The 22,989-nt window shown below is 40.2% G+C and overlaps 1 protein-coding gene across 3 annotated transcripts in view; it reads left to right on the plus strand.

The window, feature by feature from the left end:
* Positions 1–22,989, plus strand: part of LOC306832593 (partitioning defective 3 homolog B-like) — a 201,422-nt gene that overhangs the window by 126,097 nt on the left and 52,336 nt on the right. For all 3 annotated transcript variants that reach the window (XM_079357396.1, XM_079357397.1, XM_079357398.1), the window contains exons 20-22: positions 1,456–1,566; positions 2,644–3,021; positions 20,542–20,659. In XM_079357396.1, coding sequence (XP_079213522.1) covers positions 1,456–1,566; positions 2,644–3,021; positions 20,542–20,659 — 607 coding nt within the window. The remainder of the gene's footprint in view (positions 1–1,455; positions 1,567–2,643; positions 3,022–20,541; positions 20,660–22,989) is intronic.

Genomic DNA, 22,989 nt, shown 5'->3' on the forward strand with positions numbered 1-22,989 from the left:
TACCAATTAATCTAACGGTAGCTGCCAGATGACTGCGAGCTAGCATGTGACGGCTTTAACATGTGGGTTAAGTGTTGTCGTAACACCCAGGCGTCCATCCAGTACCGTAAAATCCAGAATATAAATCACACTGGAAAGATGCAGTCAAATTTTGGAGGTCTACCAGAAAGAAAAAAACAATTAAATTGTGTATCCAGTGTGAGTTAGCACTCCGACTAGCTACAGTACAGAAAATGAGCTCTCAGCAAAACTTGTGAAGGTACAGACTCACTCTTGAGTCGTACTGCCCACCTCTGCCGGTCACTTGTTACCTTTAATGTAGGACTGTTTGAATCAAAAGAAGGCTACACGTTTATTCATGGAACAATAACAAACTGTTCTTTTAAATGCATGATTATGACTTAACGAGAGAGAAAAGATGTGAAAAAGTGCTGCAGGGAGCCTGGTCCAGGTTTCAATGTTTCCCACCACAGAGTGCAATACACAATGAATGTTGATGAATTTTCAATTGAGTCAGTGATGGTGGCGGCTGCATTCAAGGTAATGACAGCACGTATCAGCATACTTTTATACTGGTTTATTTGTTGCACAGTTGTTAAAGATGCAGCACACCTATTCAATGAAAAAGACTTTTTTAAAGCGTGTCTTATACACCAGATTTTACAGTAGGTTAAAGTATGCATGCTGGTTGCTATGACTTTAATTCTTTTGTTCATCACAATGAATGTAGACTTTTTAAATGTGTTTATTGCAGATGCTTATATCTCGATAACGATGCATTTGGGATCCATTGTGCAGCCCTACTTTACAAGATTGATATACTGGCAGGTTTTGAACTTTTCCTGTCTGTCGTTGTCATTGAAACAGCGATGTGGTGAATTTGTTCATTTGAAGGCCAGGAGGAAGCCTTCATGATTATCTTACGTGTAATTATTAAGTTGAGTCTGGCCTGTGTTTATGTGTTCTTTTGATTCATGGACTTCCAGGAAATGGAGCTGTAGTGCTGAGTGTTCCTATGATGCTGACCACACACTAACTGTATTGACTGTGTGGTTTCACAATTGATATGTGGCCACTCTCACCAGGCCTCTAAGTCTATCATGTATTTGTCATCTTTTAATTTAAACTAGGCCGTATAGATTCCATACTTACAGAGGTAAGCAACAGTAATACATTAAGCAAACCCTCTCTCTGGTCTATTGCACTATTCAGTATCTTCTCACAGCTAAGAGCTTTTAACCAGTACAAACAATCTGGAATACAGCCTCTCTATTTATTTATCCAACGTATGTATCATAGGTTATTCTTTATCCACATTTTTCATGATTAAGTCGTCCTACCCAAAAAGAAAACAGATTTTCAGATGTACTATTAAAATGATTTGTGTCTGTGTTTTCAACGTTTGATGCCAACCTGTTAGTCTAGCTGTCTGTAACAATTCTCTTCTCTGTCCAGATTTGGGAAGAAAAAAGACGAGAAGAAGGAGGCAAAAGCAGCTCTGCAGCGACAGAAGTCTGACGTCCTGAGTGATCACGAGTTTGAAAGGATGAAGGATGAGAGGGAAAGGTGGGGAAGTTTCTGGAAAAATACTGTATATTATTTAGTTTAGGTTTTTTTTGCTATAACTTTTAGACATTGATTCATGTACTGAGTATATACATTTTTCTTGGGTGTCTTTCTGGAAGAAAATCAGGTTTTAATTTTGATTTCCCCATGGTGATTAGAGTGATAATTATTCACTTGTTACACTCATTGATGAGATAAAAACCACAGCGTTAGCATCTCAGCAATTCTTTTATTAACTCTTATCTTTTCCATGCTCATGCTCACACTTAAAATCAGGCTTTACACTACTGACCTCTACAGAAACGGTGTGTTTGGATGTATGTTAGTTTTGCTGACCTGGAAACAAATGGTCTGTCTCCATTGACATTTTTTTCCATTTTTCCTTTATGTTGCTTTTGTGATGACTTTAGCCCCGTTTCCACCGAGCGGTCTGGTTCGGTTCGTCTCGGTACAGCACACATTTTGCTTTGTTTCCATGGACTAATCCTGGGAAAGATTCCCAAATAACCGACCCGTATCTTCCTACTTTTTGGGACCCTTCCGTTGGGGTGCCAAGAATATCGAGCCGACCCGAAAAGGTCGAGCTTAACACTCCAGTCCGTTGATTGGTCAAAAGAAACATCACTTCCCGTGTGACAGCGGTAAACAAAAGCCGGCTGTGTTTAAATACATAGCTGATTGTTTACATCTGCTTATTTCTCCTCACCGCACACAGCCTTCTCTGAAATAAAGCTTGATTGAGTTTTGTAATAAAGAGCAAAATGTCAGTGACAGAGTAGATGAATTGCTGGATGTCTTCCATCATTGGTCATGTTTTTCTCCTTTGTTGAATTTATTAGTTAGCGGTTAGTGGTCAGCTGCTATAATGTAGCTATCGTCATCCGGCCTACACGCCGCCTACCAAATAGGTCACGGGTGACTGTGGAAACACAAACGGGATCAGGCTTTACCGAACCAAAACATACCAAACTGTACCGATCCGTACCGGACTGCTGTGTGGAAACGGGGCTTTTGTCACACTCTGTCATCATTTGAAGCATTTCTGGTTGGTTAAGTTACTCTCTATCTGTCCTTCAGAATTGAGGCTGCTCATCCTGAACTGCGAGAGACCCGATCAAAAGATCAGCAAGGTGGCGGTGGAGTAGGAATGGCATTTCCAGATGTTGAGGATGACGACATGGACCCGAACTATGCCAGAATACAAACTTTCAGGGACAGGGATCCCAGCTCAATGCAGCAACCACTGCCTCAGTCACCCCCCTATGGTACAATACAACACAGCTATGCCCGTACCCCTTCTCCACAAGGCCCCTCTGCCTTTCCAGGAAATCATGGAAACAACCCAGGAGCCATCCCTGATGATGACCACATTGATAGGCTGTACGCAAAGGTCAATAAACCAAGGGCGGGACCTGGAACTGCGTCTCCTCCTCTTTCTACAACGGCCAATGAAAGGTAACGCACCATGACATCCGTATACACCCAAATGATCTCAAAGGAAATGGTGTTTATTAGGGCTGTCAGCATTAACTAGTTTATTGCGATTAATTAAGGTCCGAAATAAAATGCATTGATTTATTTAATCATGCTTGATTGCATGCTAATTTGTCTCTTTAAGCGCAACGTGGATAATTCTCTGCAGTCTCTCCTCCTGTTTTGTCAAAAATAACGACACTGCTGCATCTTTGAATGTCTTGTTTCACTTTCAAAAACTTCTAGTCAGCTCGATTGAGGAGTCAAAAGGATTTTTTTTCTCCGTTCCTTTTAGCTGTTTTCATCAAATTTCTAAATTTTTCACTTTTTTTTAAGGTGATGTCGTAACTTTTATTCTACCAGAAGTTTATTTTATTTCAAATTAAAAGCATAGTTGAATTCAGACAGTAAGTGAAGTACTCTCAGCTTCAGATAAAAAATATTTCAAAATAAAAGCCTAATCATTTTAAAAATACAATTATTAATGCAAGTTATTTCAATTAACTATTGTAATTTTATGATTCATCTTGACATAAAAAAATATAATCAACTGTCTTCGCAAGTCAAATTGTCTGCAGTGTGTGTATGAATGGGATTAGTTAATATTCCTTGGTGGGGTGTGAATGGGTGAATGTGACGTAGTGAAAAAGGCCTGTTCTATACAAACTCAGCTCCATTTACCATTATCTCTAATTCTGACATCGTATTTAAAACAGGCTCTAGAGTCCACATTTAAGATTGAATGCAAAACGTGGACCTCGGAAATGACACTTAACCCCAAAAGTGTCTCAGAGGCACATCCGTTATAAGTGCTGGATCAGTTCTGAAGAGAAGCTTGGCACCGCAGCGCTCGAGCATCAGTGAACCAGTGAAAATGTGACGTGTAATGTAAAAGGCTTTGAAAGGTTTAGACCCGAAATTTGCAATGTCAGAGCAGTCAATTTAGCATTAAGCAAATTAGTTTATACATCAAAATGGCACTTTAATAGAGTGGAGCATTATATAAATTGATCCTAACTCTTGTGTAGTCTTTAAATGTCAGAATTTGCTTTTTTTGTCAAAACTTACTTTATTCATTTTTTTTCCTCTCGAGACTTTGAGCCTCCATTGAATTTGTTCAATATGATTGTTTGGTAGTGAAATTACATATATTTTGCAAGGGCTTCAAATATTCAACACAGGTTTGTGTTACAAGAAAACCTTTTTTTTCTTTTGTTTAACAGAGAAGGAAGGTAAAATATTTGAGTGTAAACTGATTTCATTGTTTTGCACATTAGATGTCTTCTGAGTCTGTTATATATCTATCATTGGTTGTACGACTCAAAAACTCCATAATGAAGAGGTTGATTAAGTAAGTCCCATGGATCCAGTGTGAGCTTTTCAAGAAGGTGAACTCTTTGTTGTAGACCCAGCGTTTATTTGTGGCTATTACCTTTAATTTATTCAGTAGTTATTTACTTTAGTGTCCGCCTTCCTGAATGTCTCGATTTTTGTAAACCGTTATTCATGACCGCAGCAGTCCTGACAGATAGATCCAGTCATTTATCATCACTTCCTGAACGCTGAGGATGCAGACAGAGGAGAGTCCAGGTATTGGCTGACATTAATCGATGGTGCCCAAAAAAAGAGAAGGTAGTGTGTCAGCGCTGTCTGTATGTGTGTGACTCTGTGCAACTCTGTGTGTCAAGGAAGGACAGAGTTGCAGTGTGCCTGTGGGTGACAGAGATAACAAAATCGCTAAGGACTCCACTCCATCAGCAAAGCTATGAGCACAAATAGACCCCCCCCCCCCCCCCCTTTACCGCTGTGTGTGCATGTGTGTAAATGAAATCACAAAACAATAAAGTAAACAGACACAAGTTTGGTCTTTCTGATCCTTTTAACCACCATCCAAGTGACCAGGCAACAATATTGAGCGGGCCCAAAAAATCCGGCCCGGGCCAGCCTGTCCTGTCGACTGTACTGACGGGCCAAACAGGGTCCAAAATAACAGTAGACGGTAGATTTCAAATATTTAAAAGATAAAGGCCAGCATATATATTTAACATTTCTCAAACTTCTGCTCTGATAAAAGTGTCACATCTGTGATTGACTCAACAGAACATAATGCTTCCTCAGTTTTACTGTAACAGATGTGTATGTGACACAAAAACACAATTTGTTATTTCGGCCGGTAAAAATTATGTTTGGCTGGTCTTTTTTTTTTTTTTCATTTATCCGCCACCTTGGCCAGTAAGTCAAACGTTCATTTCAGACCCTGCTGAGCGTCAGGGACTGTAGAGCAGAGGCGTTTGGTTAAAACAAGTAGGCGGTATCATGGCAGCTGCGGAGACCAAACCATACAAACAAGCAGGTTTGTAGCGAGAGGGTGGAACCCAGTATCGTGAATCAGGAGTTGAGTGAATCGTTACATCGCTAAAACATGAGCAGTTTTTACACAGTCTGCTTGTCTGCTGGGCTGTTTGCTATTTTTAAGTGGTGATCTATCAGTGTATCTGTGCACTAAGCTGCTGATCCTTGTGGTTCTGTGACTCTGTCTGTGATGTTAAGCCTGCCCCCGAGCGTGTCTGTCTACCAGCTGGCTTCCTGACTCTCCGCACGGTTCCGACCTGTTACCTTTTACCTTTCACATTGTTCCCTTATACGGACTTCTTCCCTGTTGCTGAACCTGTCGCTTCACAGACTCCGTCCACTGTCAGCTGCTGCACAGTCCAGTTAGCCCTTGGGTTCTCTCTGGAAGTCGTTAGGTTTTAAACAACAGGTTTTATTAAAACCAGCAGTCCTCTGTCAAAAGCTGAGAAAGATGAACAATCGGCAGTCACAAACTATAGCAGCGGTATTCTGTGTTAGCATTTCTGTGTTTATGATTCAGATAGCTTTGGAATCTTTTTTATAGTTGATAGAGTTACACCTTAGCGCTCTGTCACAGTCTGAAATCAAACTGATAAGGATGAGTACAAGATGCCAGCTGACAAAGGACGTTTCATTGTTGCATGCGAGCCACATATGGCAGTGACATCACAGTCTAATCCTTGATGCCCTCCTGGAAAATGTGCAGATGTACGAAGCTGAGTTCACCTACAGGAACTGGGTCAATAAAACAATTGTACAACCAATATCTATACTACAACCAATCTATAATAGGGTAATGAGCTACATTGTCAATAGCTGGCCAACGTTATTTACTATGTACTATATGAAGCAGATTTTTGGGAGGATATAGGATAGTCATTATTGAAATGATTTTCCCCATCCAAAGTAATGTTCCCCTGCTGTGGTTATAATGGTGAGGACAGTTCCAATTTTCACTAAATGTCAACCGCTGCACTCCAACATACCTGCTGCACATCCTGATTAAAATCTAGAGCTGCTGGAAATCCAAAGCTTTCCTGCTGCAGCTTGATGACTTATGACAGAGCAGGCATATATAGGCACATATATACCACTACTGAAGAATAGAGCTTACATTTTTCAAAACCTGTGATGGACTTTATCAGAGAGGAGCAACACGTTCAGATGATGAAATAACAATAAAAAATATCGCAAGTCACATCAGACATCTGATCTGCTAAATTTCCATTTGCTGATTCAAACGACAAAAATAAAGAGTGTTATCTTTACTGTGTAGCAGCGACCATTAAATGTGCGCCTTAAATATGAGTTGGTAAAGCGTGCTTGATTCAAGACTTCCTAGGAATGAAACACATACATCGGGTAGTGCAGAGACTTTAGGCTTGTGGTCTTCGCAGTAATTCAGATGTCATGTCTGTGACTCCGACAGATGACAGGTTTGTGGTCAGGCAATTAACATACAAACTCGAGGTCACGAAATAGAGATAGATATATCCACCAGCCGCATTTGTGTGCCCAGCTGCATTTTGCATTTCTCTGTGATTTATGAGCGTAAGGAGACTTCCCTTTTTCAGATGTATTTTTATTTATCGGTGGTTTGCTTTAAACAGCTCGATAATGAAAGGACGGTTATTCCACCGCACAGCACAGTGATATATCACACTGTCTGCTTCTCCACCACACCCACCACCTTTAATTCTAAAGGGCACAGCCAGCTCAATTCATTCTGCATGATAGCTTTGAATGCAGACTCATTGAGTAAAGCCATCACAGACACACATGCACCACACTGCCAACATGTGTTTATGTTACAGCTCACCTGATGTGCTGATATGTTTCCGACATTTTAGCACACACATTTAGTTAAAGATAGGGTGGCATGAAAGAACTGAGCTGTTGTTTGTAGTTGCTTGTCCATTTCCACGGAATTGAGGAGCCACATGTTTTTCATGCTAACGGTAGTTAGCAAAGTAAAGTTAGTTTTAATCAGTATCATTCACTTTTAATTCAGATCTTTTATTGATAAATAGACCTGATGAACTGATTTGTAGACCAGCTCCAACATGTGTTTTGGAGATGAAGCCAGCATAAACACACACACACACACACACACACACACACAGGTTTGTCTTTCACACACAGGTCAAAAAAGTCTCTTTTGTCCATTTCTCTTCGATGTTCTCCCTGCCGCTCTCTGCTAGAGTTAATCTTTTTTGAGGGATTGATCTTTAATGCAGACGGCATCTCATCGTGAAAATGTTTTGTGGAACAATGACCATCGGCCGGAGCATTTGCAGTTTGCTTTTATCAACACTCAGATCACTAGTTTACATATCAAAAGTTGTCAGCCGAAGAACACATAAATACAGCTCGCTGGCATGAACGACTTTACTGTGTGAAGATATCTGTATTTATATGGACTTAAAAAAGCTCAAGTTTTGATAAAATGCTAAAGCAGAGTGAAAAGAGGCAGCTTAATGTTGAGATTCTCTTCTGGTTTCACTCCTCTTCCATCTCAGCACACAGGTGGAATGATTAGAGGACCTGAGCAGCTCACATAAGGAAGGAAAAATCTCAAGATTTTCAAGGAGACTGCATGATTCTTTGCCTAGCCTTGTGTACACACAGACATACAGGCACATACTTCCTCTCCCACTCTTACTGGAACTACTTTTTTTGGTCTTGTGCACTCAAATACTTATGTGCGTGTACAAACCTGACGCAGTTAGGATGTCAAACACGCACACAGTCTATTTTCTGAAGTGACCACCCAAGTCTTGGTTGAGTGCTGCTCTCTGTTATTGTTGAGTGTGTGCCCCCTCCCTACCTCGCCCAACCACTACCACCATCACCACCTAACCCTCCCAAGTGCCCCTTGCAGGTTACCATAACAACCCCCCGACCTCTGGTACTCCACCAATTAGAAAACAATCAGGCTGGATAGACCAGAGTGGAGTGAGCTTGAGAGCAGGCGAGAGGTACTGCAGCGCTTGAGTGAAAGATAAGTAGAGAGCAAATAACATCAAGAATGAAAGAAAGGAATCTAAAGAAAAAAGAAGGTCCAGGTTGGAGAAAATAGCTCGCCTAACCTCAACAAAATAAAAAAAATAAATTGATGCAATACAGCAGCCTTCCATCTGGTGCCTTTGCTTATACCTTTTGAGACTGCAAGGTGTATTATATAGTGCTGTTTTGCCTATTTGTTTGTGCCTGCTCACGTTGTTCATAAAAGGTTGTTTTAAGTTTGACAGTGCAATGAACTATGTATATGATGTTTTCACACATGCACAAAACTCCTGAACATTAGATGTAATTTTCAGGATGTGTACACGAGTTGAATTTTTCACCCAGACTTTTTCCTGTCAGACAATGATTCAAAACGTATATGTGAAGTCAATTTGGCCTTATTTGTGAACACAACATCAAAATAGGAAATGTCACCGTATACACGCTGCTTCATACTCTTCTCTGCTTGGCAGTATGGTTACTTCCACTCGCTCCTGATATGCCGGGGATAATACTGCCTTTTTGTTGCATTAATATACTTCCACGAAAAGTCAACACCTGCAGTACTTTTAAGTCTGAAAGTTAGCTGCTGGAAACCCAATCACCAATGAACAACTATCCTGCTGCAGCCTGATGACTAAAAATATGTCAAGTAAAAATAATTAAAATAAAATTAACTGAAGGACAAATAAAACGTTTTTTGCTAAAATAATGAAAGTTACAGTGCAGAGTGAAAGATTAAAATCTTTATTAAAATAGTTTAGTTAAAGGCAGCAGTAAACAGGTGAGTCTATAACCTGGATTTAAAAGAGCTGAGAGGTTCAGCGGACCTGCAGTTTTCTGGGAGTTTGTAAAAGCTCACAGTTTCTATATTTGACACATTAAACTAAATATACATTTGCAATACCCGATAATAAAATATTATAATAGAACAAAACCTGCTTATTGAAAAACTTCACCCCTTCTCCAGTCTGTGTGCTGCTCCTGTTTGTTTTGGGGTTAGCTTGACGAAAGAAGATAAACATGTTTGAAGGGATTTTGCTATCGGCTTACACTTGTCCCACCATCTGCCATTGTGAGGAATTCTTAAAACTGTGTTCTGTTTGTGCTGGAGCAGACACAATCTGCAGAGATGCAGAGTAGAGGCAGCAAGTGTAATACACTGAATATTACCTTCCATATTTAATGCAAATGTAATTATTATTTAAAAAAAAGATGACATTAACAGAAGAACATAAAGAAACTAAGTATTTAAATTGTCGGGGTGGTAGAATAGAGTAAGAGAGACGCTGACAGAGCTGAAGGGAAAGAAATTAGCTTTAAGCATTTCTCAGTTGTACTCACAGCCTCTGGACTTGAACACACACACACACAAACACACACACACACAGAGAAACTTTTTTAGTGAAGTACATGCCTGTATTGACTGCTAGGTTGGTTTATTCGAGTGCTGTTTCCACATCACTCTCTTCATGTAGGTTATTAGTTTTGGTGGGGCGGGTTAGATTCTTAATTATGGCACTAATAAGAGTTTAAAGTGAAATAGCAAATTAATAATTTGGCCCCAATAAACTAATAATGCACTAAAAAACAGAGCTATGGCATGACTAGTAACATACAGAAATGATGTGTGAATGATTTCCTTTCATGGATCTAATGAAGTGTAAATATCTCAACTTCCCTTTCTGACATGTAAGGTACTTTTAGATTTATTTCTGAGCAGTGTGACCTGTAATTAATGAGTGCCCACCTTTAGTTTTCTGTTCAAACTGCTTGAAATAGCCCAACCCCTCCTTTCCTAACTTTCAATCAGTACTTCACGGCTTTAGTTTGAACACAAATTGCCTTATTATGGAAATTCTGGGTTGAAAAGTGGGATTTTCAGCTTAATTTGAAAACTAAGAGAAGCAAGCAAATTCAAGGATAATGGCGGTGAATATGAGAAAGTACTTTGGAGTGTTTTCGAAGTAAAGCGAGGTAAGAAATGGAAGGTTAAGTGGGATTAGGAATAAAGAGGCAGGAAGCTAAAGAAAGAGAGGAGGGACTAGGGATGAGATGAAACAGTAGACAGGTATGCAGGAGACGGAATAAGTGTTTGGAGCTACATTAGCAAGAGGAATTGTTTATGAAAGGAGGATTCACTCTAAAAGTAAAAAGAGAGTGACAATGGGTAATGGATAACAGTTAGCAGTAGAAGAGGAAACAGAAGTATGGAAAGAGAGAAGAGGTAGAGGGATTGGTTAATAGATTTGAGGACAGTGGATGTTTGAAACAAAGAAAGCAGAAGAAAAGGATACTGTTGAAGAGGGAATGAAGGATCTTTCTTGAAAGCTGAGAGGATAAATGAATGGACCCAAAGGATGGCAGGAATGTGAAAAGTGTCAGAAAAAGGTACAAAAGAAGTGGTAGCGAGGGACTCCGAGGGCAAGAAGAGGCTAAGTGGATGTTTTGGAATAATTCAACAAATGAGATGAGGAACAAGATCGACTGAATGCATTGAAAATTAGGCAGGAGGGGTTTAAGTGAATATTCGGAGGGAAACGTGTAAATTAGACTAAGAAAAGGAGATGAAGAATAACCAAAACGGGGGGATAAACGGAACTGAGATAATGGGAGTAGAGAATGTGAAGAGGAATAAAAGAAAGGAATGAGAAGTGGGGAGCAATACGAGAGAGGGCCCAGAGTGTGTGTGTTTTCCGGACTCCAAGCACTGGACTCAGCCTGGCTAATAAGGAAAAGCTCTCAAGAGGCACTCGCCTGTTCCATCCCTTCCTCCCTGTGCTCTCTCTCCTACAATAAACCCTTTCTGGGTCTCTATTCACCCCGTTGCACTCTCTTCCTTTCATTTATGATTTCCGCCTCTCGTATTTGCACAAGTAGTCCTCAATGAAAAATAAATTCCATGCAAAGGACATCCGCCAGGGTTGGAGCACGTACACGGTAAAAGGACACATGCTTTTCAGGCTTTTAAAAGGACACACAAACAGATGCAACAGACAAAAGTTTCCAGGCGGAACCACATTATGCGCTGACGCAGAAATATCTTTGTGCATCTTTTTTGTTGTTGTCATATCCCACATTTAGATGTTTTTCCTCTGCCATGAACCTTTTCATATTTTCTCAAGGTTTTGAAAAAAGCAATTTAATTGTATTTTTGTCTGTGGAAAGCCCAGGTGAGTGACATAGAACATCATAACGATTTGTATTCACATTGTGGGTCTCAGGTTCTATTTAAGTGAGAGATAGAGACGAAAACAGTGTCTCTGGAGAAAATGACCAACCCTGCCTTTGACCTCAGTATGCTTAATACAGTAACCCTGCAATCACAGCATCTGCAGGTAAACAATATCAAATTGGTTTGTCGAGTGTGGCTTACATTAGCACTGCTAACTTCACCAGTCTTCAGTCCTCCTTGCAGCTTAACGTCCACATTCTTGTGCTGGTTAGTCATTGCTACGGTCAAGTGGCTCTATGCCAGTCTAACTTTACAGTCTACATGTGTGTTCATCTCCATTTTCTAGATCAAAATAGTTCCAAACCACTCCGCACTATTCGAGATTTCATCAGTCCACTGTTTACATCAGGGTAATAGAGCATGATGACAGTATGGCAGTAACCATTAAGCTGAGCCCCGACTGGAGGCAGATGACACGACATGTAACTGGCATTAATGTTCTAAATTGATTGAAATATTAATACTTAATTTAGTCGACTGTTTCTGGTGCAGATTATTGAGGGGGACATTGTCATGTCGTGTCATTTAAGTCGTGTACATTTGTTCATCCGAACTACAGCCTATGAGTTTGCTTTGATGGTAATTTTGTATGGAAGTCAAATCAGATGTGTCAACAGGCCACTGCCAGCTTGAAGCCTCCTGTTCAGTAATACGAGCAGAAGAAAAGTAATGTAATGAACAGTTCATGTGAAGTAAAGCTTATCTCTTCTTGTTTGGTTTGATTGTTGTTGGTTTTTGCTGATTATAACTTTAATGTGATGTAAACTTAAATGTAACAGCAGTCTCTGGATCTAAATGCTGTGTGCTGTAGGTGTTTGTTTCTGGGCAGCCGTTAAACCAATGTGTCAACTGTTTATCCAGCTTCAGAGGGATGTCATTCACAGCTATTGTAGTTGGCAGAGGCATCAGGCAAATAGGCCTCCTGCCACACACATGACTGTCAAAGTCAAAGGGGAGTTTTGAGCCAGACAGCCTGCCTACGTAATTGTTATGCCAGCCAGTTTACCACCTGTAGAGCGTCCTTTCTCTCTCTGTCTGACACACACACACACACACACACACACACACACACACTCATAAAAGCCTTGTCTGATTAATGATATGCTAGACCATTTTCAACCTGGACAACACACATACACACACTGATTGTGATGATGATAGTACGCCAGCATCCAGTGCCACTGTGAGTGTCTCTTGTGCACACGGGCATTCAGACAGCTCGTCTGATTGATGTCATGGCAGTCGATAGACCGCTAATTACTCCCCATGCTTAGACGCCGCCGCATAAGGAGCAGTGTCATATCCTGTCAGCTACATTTGAAAAACATGTCACTTCCTGTTAGCCTGTAGAGGAAAAGAGAGGAACAGAGCAACCTGACAGCACATCCACTGCTCACACAACCACACTGTATTATTTTTTTTCCTTCAGTCCTGCTCTCTTCACCTCTCTCTCTCTCTCTCTCTCTCTCTCTCTCTCTCATTTCTGGCCCATTGTCTTTTTTTTTTTTCCTTCTGACCCACCTGCCAGCTTCGGTGATCTTTTGTTGTCAAACTTCATTAGCACAGACGTGAGCTAATTAGAGTCCAGCACAAGCTTGGGAGATTAGGAGGAGGAAGATGATGAAGAGCGAGATGAGGGAGATACAGAGGGAGGGGGGGAGAGGGAAGGAGGGAGGCACGGCCGAGGAGACGGAGATGAGCAGATGATGAAGAGATTAAGATGGAGTGGGAGGGAAGGAGAGATGGATGGTATGAAGGTAGGGCTGGAAGTGACAGTGAAGATGATTACCTGCATAAACTGTGGAGGAGAGAACGAGGAAAAGTGAGGGAGAAAAGGGGGAATGAAGATAGATTGCAAAGAAAGGGTGACAGACTCGTGAATACTCACTGATCGAAATGAGTGACCATGAAGAAAATGTGAAAACAAAAAAAAAAAGAGTTTATCACAGAAGTGTCAAACTGTCAAAATATATGACATAGCAAGAAGCTTATATCCATATCAACACAGGAAGCACACCACTAACATTGATTAAGGTGTTTCTTTCCTAGCAGCTCATTGTGTGTGTGTCTATTAGTGAGGGCAAGCAGCCGAGCGAAACAGAGATACACGATACAGGGAGAGGGAGAGATAAAGCATTGACCTGTGTCTGTTGTTGTGATCTAGTTTATCCTTGTAAGACACAGCTGATAACGATCCTCTACTCTACTAGTAGACACAAGAAGAACACAAAACGTTTGTGGACTTGCTGATGGACAAACACACAACAACTCTGTCTTATCATCACATGTCAACACTAAACTAGATGTCCTCTATCGGGCTCTGTCTGAGGTATTGACTATGGTTTTGCTGTCATTATCAAGTCATACCAGATTTAGGTCGTACAAAGAGTATAGTTCCTTCAGTGGAGGCTGCAACATTGTCCAGGTTGGATGCATATAAAGTGCCTATCGCTGAATCGCTTTAACCCAGCAGTCTCCAACCTTTCTTCATTTGAGAGCTACTTTGGAAAAAAATGGTTTGGCTGAGAGCTTCTTCCATCATATTGCTTGTTTCGTCACATGATGTGTCGGTACACGTTTGTCGTGTGTCTGAGTTGGATCTCTGAGTTGTCCTTTGGCAAAACTCTTAGCCTAAAATTGCTGCCCACAGGTTTTAAATGTAAATGAGTGGGATTAGTATACTGATGGCCACTTTACATAGCAGCCTTCGCCATTAGTGTGAGTGTGTCCTGTAGGTGTGACCTTGGGGTGTAAAAGTGCTTTGAGTAGCCAGAAGACTAGACAAGCACTTTCCAAGCTGAAGTCCATTTACCATTTACAAAGTTTAAAAATACAGAGACTTTCTTGCAAATGTGCTAGCATAGCAGACATCATTCCACTCTCCTCTAGTCAGTATACATTGTAAAAGATATATTACATATACCACAGTAGCTCAGTCCTGGTTATTAAAGAGGTGCCAGTTCACTTCCTGACTACTGCAGAGGTGCCCTTGAGCAATGAACCAAAAAACCCTAACAGCTCGGTGTGCAGCCTCCTCACCATGACATGTTCTCCATTAGCACATGTCATGTTTGTGTATTTCAGACCAATGTGTCTGAGTTGCACGTCTCTCATTAACAGAGAACAAATCCAAATCTCCCATGTAAATGTCAAATGTTTAGACTTCTCATAAGAATAACATTGTAAAACTTGAACTTGAACTATTAGAGGCGGCTGTGGCTCAGTGGGCAGAGTCGTCGTCTCTCAATCGGAAGGTCGATGGTTTGATCCTGCAAGGAACATGTCCGATCCTTGGGCAAAACACTTAACCCCATCCAACCAGCTCAGGAGCGCCTGTCGGGGGCAGCTCCCTCACTCAGAGTGTAAAGACCCAATTTTACCCTCGGGGATCAATAAAGTAAATCCTCTTCTTCTTAAGATGTTTGAAATCTGGTTTTAAATTGATTGTTGGTCTGTGTGGGAATCACATCGTCACAAATAAAAGGGCTGTTTCCTTCCACAATGTGTCCTGCCAACAAGCATACAAACACTGAGAAGTGTAACCTCCTTTAGAGATTGAATAATATTGAGATGATTGAAGTAGCCAAGACTGTGAATCACTGTTATTCTAACATAACAGCAGGTAGGCTTTGAAAGTATTTCTAATCAACTACTAATTTATGCAAATTTTCCATTAGATATTTTTCGGGGATTCTGCTTTATTACCTCTCAGATCAATAGGAAAGCAATGTTCCTTTCATCTTGCCCTGAAAAGGGTAAGACAGTTATCTGTGACATTTTATCTGTGCCAGTCATTGTCAGCTGCATTGATCAGCATCAGCAGGGTTCAAAGACACAAACTTCCAACTTGCCCTGAAAGGGTAAAGGGACAATTTCTATACAGTGTGCATCATCTCTTAAGCTTTCAAATCAATTGCAGTTTCCATTTTCAAGATTATTGATTTCTCCCAACGGCTATTAAGACTTAGCGTTAATGCTATTGAAAGGAAATCAAACTTCTTTACTCTTTTCTGAAGGTCAACTGCTCTGCCGGTTTGTTGCATTTTTAAAAATCTTTTCTTTTCTTTCCCACTAAGAAGGCAAGACTGGCGCTCACGTCGTCTCTCACACATAAGTCTTTCCACAAATGCACAGCTGAAGAAATTTCAGGACAGACTGCCCACTAAAACCTGAGTTCCCTGTTTAGATATGGACCTTACAGCAGGAGACTTTCCATGTCAATGATAACAGGGTTCTTTTTAGGCAGGGCATGATGTAGAGAAAGATGTGGAGAGCTATCTTGACAGTTTGTGGCTGTATATCAATGCGACTTGAGGATGGAGCAGTTTCACAATGTGCCCGACGACGGCAATTTTTGATCGCCTGTTGCGTGAGTCTGATATCATCAACCGTTCCCGTGTTCATGCTGTGAGTTTTTCTGAGTATCGCACAGCTCACCTCCACTTCGTGCAGACACTTTGTGAAAATAGCTATTCGCATTTTTTTTCCTTTTTCTTTTTAATATGCAGCTCACCCAGAAATATTTGGGAAATGTTCAGAACCGTTCTGTGTGGAAAAAAAACTACAACAGTGGGATAAATGAAGGCTAAAGTTCTAATTGACTGCCTTTGATAACAACGTATCACAAAATATGTCAGTAGGCTATCTTACAAAAAGGCTCCTTAACATGCAGTTATATGTTAGTATGTAGCTTCTAACGATGCACACTCACATCTGACTGAACAGAAAGTCTCAATGACAAACTGACCTACATGTCCGCTGTGCTGCATCGAAGAGCCGACCAAACGTTCCCTGAGTGTGCATTCATGTGTGCTCGCTACTCAGGTTCAGATAACAAACTGTGAAGACCTTTTCAACACAAATCTGTTAAAGAGCCCTTCAAACTTTGTTTTCCTCTCTTTTTTTGGTCAATGGGAAACCCCTCCTATCATGAGTTGGACATCAAAACACGCCATCTTTACCTTCATGTATTGACACTGTTGTTGAGTTTTCCTCATCACCCGGCATGTTTGTTGTAAATTATTGATGTTGTTATTAAGTTGAGCTCACGCTGAATCCGGCTGCTAATGCCCTTTCAAGTTCTTTACAGTTAATGTCGGCATTAAAGTTTAAATGAATAATGCATCTCCTGGAGAATTGAAACTTAGGCAGTGTTTATTTTTTCTAAATGGATTGTGTTTGTGCAGGGCTTGACATCTCTCATTAAGTCATGAAAAATGAATGTTAAATGTACCTGACCTTTGATACAGTACGTGAAACATTTATATTAGATTCTTGACTGTTTACTCGGCTAATCTTTTAGATGATTTTCTTTTTTTAATTTGGGTGGGGGGATCACATACAATCCAGCTAGCAGAATGTATGGCTGTTTCTTTATGAAAGCACATCTTCTCAGACCACACTTGTAAATATTTATAGGCTTTAATGACAAGAACATATGGCTTCAGTGCAAACATTGATATATTTAAGGCAGAGCTCACCGTGTTATTAATGGGACAGAAGTCTTAATTATTAATAGCAGTATTATTAACAGCTATGCCAAGTTTCCGATTTGGATTTTAAACATTTATAGAATTATTATTGGGATGACAGAGCAAGAGCAGAAGATTGATCTCCTCGGGTGTGTGTGTGTGTGTGTGTGTGTGTGTGTGTGTGTGTGTGGGGGGGGGGGGGGGGGGGGACTTTTTTCCAGACTAAAGCTCAGGCATATTGTTTAATTTTGGAATGGATTTTTTCTTTCAGACCTCTAAATTCAATAATATGCTACTCAATGGAAACCATAATCACTTTATGTTGATGTTTACGAAATTACATAAAGAAATGATTTCATTTGTAAATATATTTTAGGGACAGAGTCATTAAGTGGGCAGCCTTACATTTCCATTTTTACCAAACTAAACCTAATGTTGTTCCATGACCACAGGCTGGTTCAAAAGTAAAGTTGTATAAAACTAATCAACAGCTTTATCAGTGTGTGGTTTATGGGAAATATTTGCATAACTGTGAGTGGATGTTTGTGTGAGTGTTTTGATCTGTCTTTGTTTATCATATTTATTCCCTCTTGAGCCTGCCCCTCTGCCTTTTATGTGCAGTCATACATCATTGAAAGTACCCTCTGTGTGTGCTTGCTTCTCTGTTTGTGTGTTTGTTTATATGTGTGCATATGTCTATGGACAGAAAATGAATGTTGGCTACATTGCACCCCCCCTGCTTTCCCAGGCCCTCAGTCAATGCAGTGATACACGGGGTGAAAAATATGTTCGACTGGAACGCATAAACATAGAGGAAAAACACATGGAAATGAATCAACAAATACAGAAAGAAAGTACGGAGAAATACCCCGACATGTGTGATCATCAACCAGCTTCAGGATGAAGGCATTTCTTTTTTTCGATGAAGAGTTCAGAAAGCTCCAGAAACACGTTGTTGTTTGAAGATCAATTTTGTGAACTTTATTACTTCATTCTCACTCTCCATGCACCTTGGTAAAGCTGTGCCAGAAAACCCTACTGCTGCTACTAATAATGATAATAATACAATTGACTTACAAAGCACTCAAGGTCGCCTTACGAAGCAGAGATCTATCAATACATGAATACATATCAATGAACAATAAAATCACACATTTACAGTTTATCAAGTTCATATGAAAAGGATGGATAATGATCAAACAGAATGTGTGCCAGATTAAAAAGAGGTGTTTTTAGAACATGTTTAAATTTTGAGAGAGAGAGAGAGAGAGTCAGTCGTACAGCTGGGAGATCCAGAGGGCAGGGAGCAGAGCAGCTGAAGGCTTTGGACCCCAGGGTGGACAGGCAGGCGGGTGGTGCTGTGAGTTGAGTGAGAGAGCAGAAGAGCTGAGAGTGCGAGTGGGTGTGTTGATGTGCAGGAGTTCAGAGAGGTTCAGAGCAGTGAGGTCATGGACAGCCTTAAAGGTGAGGAGCAGTATCTTGAAGTCAATGTAATATTTAACCCAGGAGCCAACGTTCACCCATCAACTCTGCTTCCCCAGTTGATTGGATGAAGGAAGAGATTCCTGCATCATTATTTTTTTATTTTTTTTACTGATTTGACTCAAGCAGAGAGAGAATGTGTGGGATTTTAATCAATGTCCAATAAATATCTGTGTTTATTTCTATCCACGTCATGTCCTTCTGATGCGCTCACAGCTTGCCTAACACAGTAGTCCACTTTCTACATCCGATAGTATTTTAGTCTCCATGGTGACGAGTGATGGAAAAAGAATGCATGTTCTTTTTAATAAAATTCAAATTGACCAGAATAAAAAATGGATTAATGGAAAAAGTCAAATTTAAAAATGTGAATAAGTTCTGTTACCTTTTTAATCAAGTCACTTTCATGAGCTTTTTTTTTTTTTTTTTTTTTTTGCACAGTCGTTGTTTTGATTTGCTGCTGACAAAACCTAGGAAGGAAATTAGCAAACTGTGTAACGAAGGCTTTAATGGTAGAACTGCTAAACATTTCAGTCTTCCACCTCGGGAGTTTAGACGTACTGCATTAAAACTTTTATTTAGGGATTAATGTTGCATATCATGTTCTATACTTCTACTGCGACAGTGTTTATTTCATATAAAGATGACTAAATGGGAGCAGAATAAAACCAGAAATGTACCCTCAAATATATGTAAACAACCATCGCCCTAAGTGTATACCTCTTCTTGTTTATGTGCTTGACACTTGTGTGTGTGTGTATGTTACTAAGTTCAAGCATGCTAGTGGTTTGTTATAGTTTTTTGTTTTTTTTGTTTTGTTTTGTTTTTTTCTTATTGTTTTCCTATTCAAATATCATCACTGTGAAATGCGGTGTCTCTCAAATTCCAGACATATGTTTCAGCGGGTTTGGGAAGAGTAACCTAGACACTTGGATGTGTGTGAACGCTGACGCACTCAATAATTAGTCGGGGAGAAACAATGTTCAGGACACACACGCACACACTCCTAGTACCACTGAATCAGATATTTGCAAATTGAGAAGAAAGCCAGTACTCACATCACCTAATGTGTCACAGGCTGAGTTCTGGTAATGACCTCTCAGAAGCCAATGTGTTGTTCACAGGCTGCTTTGGAGACAGTGAGAAAGTGTGTGGCGGTTTTTCCTGACTTTTCATAAATCGCCTGATGATGTGTCGATGCGTTTTTCCTCCTTCCATCAACTTGGTAATGTAATTGCACACTGCGGTTCTACCAGTACATACTTAACTTGTACTGTATGACTTGCCATATTCCCATTATCTGTGGGTGTGTGGATACATGTTGATGTGCATTACTCACAAGGGTGCCCAGGGTTCAGTGTTGATACGCCGTATATTTCCTCCGATGACAGAGAGCAAGAATATTCATGTGATTGATGGTTTTGTTTTCTTTCCTTTTGCAAGAGAGAAAAACAAAGATGGAAGAAACAGATATAGATGTAGGCAGTTGGCAGAGCGCTCAAAACATTTATCTGTGTGTGTCTTGTGTGTGTGTGTGTGTGCACATCAACAGGTGGGCCTTTAGTCTTTCTTTCTGCAGTCAAACTTCAGCAGGCTTGTGTGGGGTGAATTCCTCTTTGAATAAACAGATGTTTTCCGTTTGGTGGTTCATCGTTGGACCAGCTGGTTGGTAGTGATGTCACTCTTAAGTTCTACGTTTGTTTTGTTGTGTTGTTGTGATTCAGGTGGGAGCAACCCAGAACTATGCACTGTCTTGTTTCTGTGAATCATTGTTTAACATGTCTGATCCTCAATCTCAAAGTGATGATATGTTTACTACATAATCCGGAATGGGTTTGAACACTCTCCATTTGAACAATACTGTACATGTGGCAAAGGATATTTTAACTTTTGATGTTGGGAGTGCTCAACATTCTTATATCAACCTTTTGCTTTTGTTCTTCTGCTTGTATGCAGTGTGGACAGGATCCAGCAGCTGAGGAGAGAGTACCAGCAGGCAAGGAGAGAGGGAATGGTGCCACCGTATGAAGAGCTGGACCCACGACGCAGAGGACATGACAATGACGCACACAGGGTGAGGAGCTCAAACACACACACACAATATGCTCATAAACACTGGAAAAGGAAGTCGACTGACATGCAAGCCGATGAGATTACATCATAGTGCCCTCACAATCACATGGTCTCAAGCACTGCTGCCATGTCTGTTAGTGTTAGTGTGTTCTCATGTACCTTTTACTAGTTAATGGGTGCACATTCTGGGTGCTGCAGTAAGTGAGATGCAGCACCCAAAAAGGTCAGGTTACATCCCTTGATGAAACATCAGTGTGTTTTTGGGTGTTGCATGAGTCAGACCTATCAGAGGACATCTCTGACAGCTAGGAGAGTCTGAAGTCGGAGCTTTCAGGAAACAGGTAAACAAAAGCTCGCCATCTCCCCCCTCTTTGTCCAATCGAAATAAAGAACTGTGTATCCCTGTGTGTTTTACAAACTTATGAATGACTATCTTACTCTCTGGCTAATGTGCATTAAACTAGCAGGAACATATTAATGTATACTAGATTGGCCAAAATGTTTAAGTTTGAAGCAGGAGCTCACTGGTCATACTAAACCACCCCACAATGCACTGCAGCTCTCAGACTATCCTATCGAAGAGCTCGCCAGCCCGGCAACTAGCGGCTCAAGATTTCTTGCTGAAATACATTTTACATATTGCCAAAGAATATTAAAACAATGTCGTTTTATAAGTTGTGAACATTTGCATATTGTTGTTGATTTATATTTACTAGCTGAATTGAATGAAGCTCAGGCTGGAAGTACGTCATGTGGCCGGATTTCAGCATGTTGCTAACGTCACACTTGTGGTGAAGTAAGCAGTATGCAGTTAAAATATTCTGAGTACATAGTAGGCAGAATGTAGTATGTGGTTTATGACACAGTCCAGGTTTTTGTTGATTTATGGTACAGTTGTTTTCTGCATCCTGTTCGTGCTATACCAGCATGCCTGACCACACCTCGTTCTTAAAAACAACCACCCATGGGTTCTAACAAGGCCGCAAGTCTGTTTGCTATTTATGCAACTTGGGCTCTGGGTGGTATTATGAAGACTGCATTGTCCTGCAAAAGAAATGTGACCACTATGTTTTGCGCCAGTTGTGTGATATAAAGCTCGTAATCTCTTATTCTATGACGGATTAAGCTGGGCTCTTGTAATATAGCCATAAGTAAGGTCCTTTTCCTGCTTTTTGTAAACATAACGATGAGCATGGTCTTGTTACCTGCTCTTTTGTTAATGTTAACAGACAAACAGTAAGGTCCTTTACCTGCTTTTGTAAAGTGTCTCGCCTGTTATGAATTGACGCTATATAAATAAAGATTGATTGATTGATTGATTGATTATTCTGACGAATTTTCTGACCTTCATTTGCTCAAACCTTTCATCAGTCTTTAATCATCATCTTTTCTTTTGGCATCTCTGTTCAGTGTGTGTCCTGTACACTGTGTACTCAGTGTTTGTGAGGTGTCGTCTTAACTATCTGCTATCAGTATGATCACTGCTTTTATTGCATTTGCCTCATGATCAAAGCCCTTGAGCTGTCAGTTGCGAGGTGCTCTTTGACGTGAATGGTTCCTGTAGGCATTGAGCTGATAGCGCTGATATGATCTACTTTACACTGAGACTCAGAGGAGATAAATAGACATTTTACTCGCTTGTCATCTTGCAAGTTCATTTTCCTTTTTTCTTTTTTTTTTTTATCTCAGAGTCATCTTCTCATGTCATAGTGGCTGAGTCATGCTTTAACAAAAAAACTGTCATGTCATCATAACCAGTCCTGTTCTAACAAGAAATGTATTTCAACACGAGTTCCAGGTGTCGTGCTGCGATGACTATTTGCAGCTGCTGTTGCTCAGAAAACCGAAAGAGCTGCTGTCATGAATGCCTGTTAGTGTTTATCAGGTTTATTTAGCAACATCTGGATTTTTTTTTTAAGAATGCTGACAGTGCCATTCAATGCAGCTGTCCCTCTAACCTCTGCCTGGTGTCTGTGATGTTCGAAATGTGTTTCATCAGGTTTAATGTCTGGACTGATTTTATTTTATTTTATTTTATTTTTTATGGGATTCATTCTTTATTTAGAACAATTAAAAAAATGACACTAAAAAATCTTTATAAAATAAAATATGTGATTCATTGTTACATACAGTAGATGCATATTGTGCAGATGACAATGAAGTGTTTAGCATCAGATTTTTTCTCAGAGCCCTACAAAGGTTTTGTATCCTTGAACAAGGCTTTTACAGACACTGATTTATACAAAACTCTTTTTATTGTCAGTGAACTTTTTAAGCTGGTACCCAAATATTAACAATATGATGGAAATTTTAGCAACTGATGCAGTAAAA

This window comes from Symphodus melops (assembly GCF_947650265.1).
Source record: "Symphodus melops genome assembly, chromosome: 12".
NCBI lineage: Eukaryota > Metazoa > Chordata > Actinopteri > Labriformes > Labridae > Symphodus > Symphodus melops.